General features: G+C 54.7%; 1 protein-coding gene across 1 annotated transcript; it reads right to left on the bottom strand.

Moving 5' to 3' along the window:
• Window positions 1-1945: 1945 nt before the first annotated feature.
• Window positions 1946-5378, bottom strand: HOXB7 (homeobox B7). The gene is given in 3 exon segments (XM_029210650.1): window positions 1946-2771; window positions 4894-5110; window positions 5112-5378. Coding segments are annotated over 3 exon segments (654 nt in total). The 5' UTR covers window positions 5295-5378; the 3' UTR covers window positions 1946-2517.
• Between the last annotated feature and the right edge of the window lie 1124 nt (window positions 5379-6502).

Below are 6502 nucleotides of genomic sequence, written 5' to 3'. Positions count from 1 at the left end.
TCCCCTCTTCTAGTAAAAATTCACCCCAAAACCTCCACACAGGGACCATTCTAAGGCAATCTGGGGGTGAGTTAGGAGCGGCAACTAGTGTCCAGAGTTGCCACTTGCATCAGGGCAAAATGAGAGCTTCAGTGCCCCGCTTCCCACCTCTGAATGCCCCCCTCACTCCCAGCACTATAGATGGCGGGAACCCCACCTGTGAAGCTTGTAGCACTGCCGGTGTGGGGCTCTAGATCTCCTAGGGCCTACTTTTTGCCCCAAAGAGGCTAATGGGGGCCAAGGCGGACACTCTAGCCACTGGATGCTTGCCTCTGCACCCCAGAAATTGGAGGAGGGTAAAGCCGGACCCTTGACTCTCCCACCCAAATGCCCACACGCCCAGGTTCCCAGGGACAACTCCCTGTGCTCTGCGGGGGGCGGGGGGGTGTCTGCGGTCATTAATGAGGGAACTGAAGGTTTAGGAGCCTTTTACTTACAAATTCAAATTAAACAGATTCTCCTAAAACGCTTTCTTCCAACCCTCTTCCCCTTCTCTGTTCCGATGCCCGATCTTTAAATTTAAATAATTCAGGGTTTATAATCGAATAGATACTAAAAATCAACTCCGCAGGTCTAGCTACGTAGGCACCGTCCTCTGGGTATTTATCCCTCAATCAAGAGGGTGTTTTGGAGACAAACAACAACCCAGATTCACCCCAGGTTTCCCAGGTCCCCTGAAATATGCCCGAATTTTGAATTGAGCTACCAGCGCCCAAATGCAGGAAAGGAAATAACCTCCCACGCACACAAATATTTTTCTTTTTTCTCTTTCTCTGTACTCCGGAGAAGATTCCAGGTTGCCGGCAGCGCGGACAGCGGGCAGAAAGGCTCAGAGGCAGCCCGCGGAAGGCGGGCGGCCGGGCTCAGAGCAGCAGGGATGCGGCCACAGCAGCCGGGTAGTTCGCACCGCTCAGCTTCTCGCTATCGGCGCTCATTTTCTTCCCCCAATTTCAAGTTTTACTTGGGTCGCTGGGTCAATTTAGAATAAGATAAATTAAAATAAATGAAAGTAAAATAAATTTCAATAAAATAACCGAATAGCTCTTGCGGAAAATGTTTGCCGACCGAGCGGAAAGCCAGGAGCATCTTGACGTTGGAGGCCTGATTGGGCGGCCGGGAGGTTTTTGCTCGCCGGTCTGGCCTCTGCCCAACGCCGCCCGCCCGCCGGCGCGAGAAGGGGGAGTGGATTTGGGTGGTCACCTTCCCTTTCCTTCCGCTCCTTCTTCGCTTGAGGCCTAGCACTTCAGATTTCAGCTCTATATTTGTGCCTCGGCGGCGCCGAGCCACAGCCTGGTGTGAAGGCCTGAATGAGGAAGAGTTTGTGGAACTGTGGGGGGTTTGTTTTTTGTTTTGTTTCGTGAATGTGTGCGACTGGGCATGTGGACTCAAGGACGTGTTTACTTGGGGGCAAATGTGAATCTGTGTGTTTTATGAGCCAATGTGTGAGTGTACCCTGGTATGTATAAATATGTCTGTGAGTATGAATGTGGGTTTACTTGTGTGAGTGAATGTGAATACTATGTGTTCTGGGCAGGGTTTGGGATGTGTGAATGCCTGTATGTTTATTTGTGAACATATGAATATGGATGTTTGTGACTCTGTGTGACAATGTATATATTTATTTATGTGCAGTGTCAGCCTGTAAATAGGTGTGGTTGGGTGCATCTGCGTGTCAATACGTGTAAAAAAATGTAAAGGGAATGTGTGTGTGTGGTATCTGAGGTTCACTAGTTGGCAGCCCCCAGAGCAAGGGGCACAAGAAAAAAGAGGAGGCCCCAGCACAGAAAGAAATGGGCCAGCAGCAGAAGTTGGAGCAAAGGGGTGCTGGGATGCATGACTATCCTTCACCCCCTCCCAGCCTTAGGGAGACACAGAAAACAGGGGATCTGTTTATTTTTAATTGCTTTTATTTCTCCATCCTTCAGATACACATAGAATGCAAAGAGGATCACAGGGGCTGGTGGGAGCAAGGAGCAGCGGGCAGGCCAGGTGCACAGAGGGGACACTTGAGCTAGTTGGTGGGTCCTTAGGGCTCCCTAAGGCCCCTTCAGTGCCACTACTGGGAAGGGGGGGTTGCTCAGGAAGCCGGGGAACCACACATGTTATTCCAGACCCACAGACCACACAGACAGCGTCAAAGATGGGGCTTACAAAACAGCAAGATTTTACCAAAGACCTTAACAATTAGCAACATAGAAAAGGGGAGGCAAATTCCAGAAAGCTACAGAACAGGTAGATGATGTCCTTCCCATACTGTACAAAACCTGATGGACTTTCCTATAGGTAGTATTTTTTTCCAGTGTTAAGAAACCAAAATTTCACCTTCTCTCCTTGAAAAAAATTAACTGCTTTCCATTTAAATAGTTTTTTTTTTCCTCCCTATTTGACTTGAGTTTCCTGGTTCAGTTCCCAGAGCTGGGTTTTTCTCTCTCTCTCTTTCCCTTTTTCATCTCTCTTCCTCTGCCCTTTCTCTGTCCCTCACTCTTCCTCGTCCTCCTCCGCCTCGGCCTTGTCCTGCCTGGTGGCCCCGGGGCCCGCTGTCTTGTTCTCTTTTTTCCACTTCATGCGGCGGTTCTGGAACCAGATCTTGATCTGTCTTTCGGTGAGGCAGAGCGCGTGCGCGATCTCGATGCGCCGCCGCCGCGTCAGGTAGCGATTGTAGTGAAACTCCTTCTCCAGCTCCAGGGTCTGATAGCGGGTATAGGTCTGGCGACCTCGCTTGCGGTCGGTCCCTGCGCAGGTTATTTGCAGGAGAAAAATCAGTGAGTGAGGAACGAGCCATGAGAGTGCTCCCCTCCCTCTTGGACCCTGTATGCGGTTTGGCATCGGTGGTTGGAAGAGCTTATTTCCCATTACATCAAATTGTCACTATCCATACCCCAGCCTATGCCTGCCATCTTTCCTCAACGTGCAGACCTTTCTACAGGCCTCCCAAGGCAAACACTCCCATCTTCCACCCAGGAAGTCTTCTAGCCTAGGGCTTCTGAACACAAGGTCTAACCTGCTGGCTCTTGAAGGCCCTGTGCCTAAAGGGGTGTGTATGTGGGATGAAAGGCAGTTAATCCTCTGGGACCAGGGACCCCAAGTCTCCCCTTTTGCATGCTGACTCTGATGGTCTGTGGGGGTACGGGACAACACAAACCATGCAAGTGACCCTGGAGTGGGACTCTAGGCCTGGCCTGAGGGCTTTTCCCAAAAAGAAAATGAGACAAAGAGCCTCACAGGTCCAGTCTTCCCCCGCCCCCAGCCTGTTGTGGAATGAGGAGGAGGTGAGAATTTGCAGACTTCCTTGGAGCGTGGAGTCAGTTGGAGAGCAACTGCCTTCTGATGACTATTTTCCAGTGAGTGGCTGAGGTTCAGACAGGGCCAGGCTGTCCTGCCTGCCCACCTGCCCAGACAACCCAGCCCTCCAAAGCAATCTCTGGGCCTCCAGGAAGGCACAGAGGGAGAGGAGAGACAGCAGCCTGGGTTGGGGTAGAACATTCAGTATCTGGCTGGTGGGGGCTGAAGGGCAGGGAAGAGATTCCCAGGTTAGGCCCCAAACCCTGAGGAGGCTTGGGGGAGGTGCTGGTGCCAGCCCTCCTAGGAAGGAGACAGTGGGAGGAGGGGCTAGGGGCCCTAATTTCAAGTCAGATAAAAGCCAAGCTGAAATGTTTATGAGCAGAAAAATTGGGGCTTTAATAAATCAGCTGGAAAGCCAGTTGAATTATGAAGCAGGTAATGGGGACCATGACCACGAATACTGAAAGTGTAAGAGCTGGGCTCTCCTGGCCCTCAACCCTGGCTGGATTGGGAGCTTCCGACCACAGGTCTTGGGTCTTCTGGACCTTGAGATTGGCCTCTGAGTCCAGGACAACATTATGAAGGTTGTCTGGGACAGGCTTGTCAGGAGACCCCACGGAGCCCCTGGTCTCTTGGGGTTCCTGCAGCAGCTTCCTCGGTGGCCTGCACTCTCTCTTGATTTGGCTTTTTGGAGTCCTAGTGTCTCCCCCAAGAGGACATCCACCCTTCTGGAACACACTTGCAAACTAGTTGGCCAGTTCTCCAGGGGTGCTAGGAAGGGCACCTGAGGAAGCCAGCTGTACTCCCCTGAGGCCTCTGCTCCTTTCTCTAGTTTCTCTAGTTCTCCTGCCTCCCGTTTCCCAAGTTTACTGGGGGTCAGGAGCCTGCTCTCTCTTGGCCTCAGCCCCCCTCTCTCCACCTGCCTCTCTGGCTCTGTGTCCCTGGCTGAATCCTCATCACCTCTCACACCCCCTCCTCCCACCAGGCCTCTAGAGCCCACCTATAATTGTCCAGAAGGGAATAATGGGGGAGCGGGGTTGGCTGGGAAGAAAGAGGGAGGGGAGAACTGCTCAGCGCTGCAGCCCCCTCCCCTAGACCTTATCCAAGCTGGGGCTGGGGGACACACCCAGAGTTGAGATCCCCGGCTGGGGAAGGGAGAAGGGAGGGGGGAGATCCTAATGGCTATTCTCTGCAAACCCCAGTCTTCCTCCGCAAGACAAACGGCCTCCTCTCCAGCCCGTGCCGGCGCGGCTGATAAATATTTAAAGCTAAAAGGCCGGGAGGAAGGGTGGGGGGAGTGGGCTGGGGGCTCAGAGCGCCGCGGCGTCGTTGGAGAGGGATCTGCTAGGGAAGCAGCGAGCGAGCCTGAGAGCACCAAGCAAAAACGGGAATGGGGGCGGCGCGCCGGGTCGCAGCTCGGGGTGGGGGGCCGCGTCCCCAGGGCCGACCTCCTACCAGGAGCACTCTGGACAAGGAGAGGGGCACTTGGCCGGGAAGGGGGCGCCTTCCGGGGAATGTGCCCGGGCCACTGCGGCTCGGGACCGCTCGGGACTGCTCGGTGCGCGGCGTTACCTGAGCTTCGCATCCAAGGGTAGATCCGGAAGTTACTCTCGGCCGCCAAGTCCGAGTCCCTCTGCTCCTTGGCGCCCGCCGCCTTGGCAGAGTCGCCGGGACACACCCCGGAGAGGTTCTGCTCAAAGGGTGCGCAGTGCATGTTGAAGGAACTCGGCTCGAGCCCGTAGCCGGCCGCGTAGACGCCGGCTGCACTCTGGCCCGCCATGCCCCCCCCCGCCGGGGTACAAGCCCTGCATCGAGGCGGCGAAGGAAGCGCCCGAACCCGCTCCATAGCCCGGGCGCTGGGGGTTGGAAGCAAACGCACAAGAAGTTTGTTCGGGGAAGGCTCCGGTAGCGAAAACCGAACTTGCGGCTGGATATTTAGAAAATAAAGCATTCGCATAATACAATGAACTCATAATTTGGCCGGATGATTTGTAGGCAGGGACGTTTTAGTGTCGGTTTTACGAGATTCCTTGATATATTACAGAATTAGAGTCCAGATTTACACCAAAAAGGACCCCCTTTTTCCTCTCTGCACCACGTGACCCCGCCCACGTGACGTCCCCTCTGCCAATAGCCGGGCAGCCTCCCCACGGCTCCCGGTAATGTGGAAAAAATTGTGTGGCGTTGGATTTATAAAATATGATCAATAATGAATGAGAAAACCAGGCCCTGTGGATTAGGGCTGGGGGCTCAAGGGCCGCTGTCGACCCCCGTGGGCTGGAGGAAGCTTGCAGGCGAGATTTGGGGAAGAAGGGATTGAGTGGAAGGGAAAATAAATAACCTCCGAGAGCGATCCTTGTTGTCACCCCCTCCTCCCCAGCCCGTTACCCAGCCAGAAACAAACGCAGGGATTGCATACAACCGGGTGAGTGGGTGGGTGGGGGCAGGCCAGGTCTTTATTAATCCGGACCACTTCAGCCTGGCTGGGCCTTTGGGGGAACCTAGTCCGGAATTGGTCCGTTTCTCCTGAGGTGAGCCTGGCCTCAAGGCTCGCTCGCTCTCTCTGCCCCAGACGGGCAGGGACGGAGTGAGGTTTCCTGGGTGCTCCCAGAGGCGCGGAATCCAGCCTACGGGCGTTGGATGCTGCGGTTTCTGGTGGCTAAAAAATTTTAAAAAAAGGTTTGAAAATTTAAAAAGGAAGGGGGTGGGGTGGGTGGGAAGAGAAAGGAAGGGAGGAGGGTGGCCTGGTATGCTGCTCTCCTGGTTCCCGGAGGCGGATGCCTCAGTCGAGCGTGGCTGCTGGAGAAGCAGAGGGAGCGAAGGAAGGAAGGCGGCGAGCCACCACCTCGGAGCTGGGCGAAGGTGGCCAAGTCCCAGAAAGGGAGAGGCAGGGAAGAGCATCTCCCTTCTCCTGCTCCCCCCCACGAGAGTACGAAAAAAATTAAAAAATTTTTTTTTATTTTTCAGCTTGTTCATCAGCTCCGCACTCCACCTCTACCCCCCCACACACACACACAGGAGAGGGCACACAAAAACAAAGGGGGAGGTTGGGGGGTTGGGGGGATAAAGCCACCAGCCCAGGCGCATCTCTCCAGCATGGCCTGGGCGCGGGGGTCTCCGGGGCCGGCAGCCTCGGAACGCGAAGGGAGGGGGAGGGGGTTTCTCTCGGCTCCCCTCCCTC

The sequence above is a fragment of the Monodon monoceros genome, unplaced genomic scaffold, assembly GCF_005190385.1.
Source record: "Monodon monoceros isolate NGI ecotype Baffin Bay Population unplaced genomic scaffold, NGI_Narwhal_1 Super_Scaffold_9, whole genome shotgun sequence".
NCBI lineage: Eukaryota > Metazoa > Chordata > Mammalia > Artiodactyla > Monodontidae > Monodon > Monodon monoceros.
The sequence above is the reverse complement of the archived record's forward strand: the minus strand, read 5'-3'. Positions and strand labels throughout refer to the sequence as shown.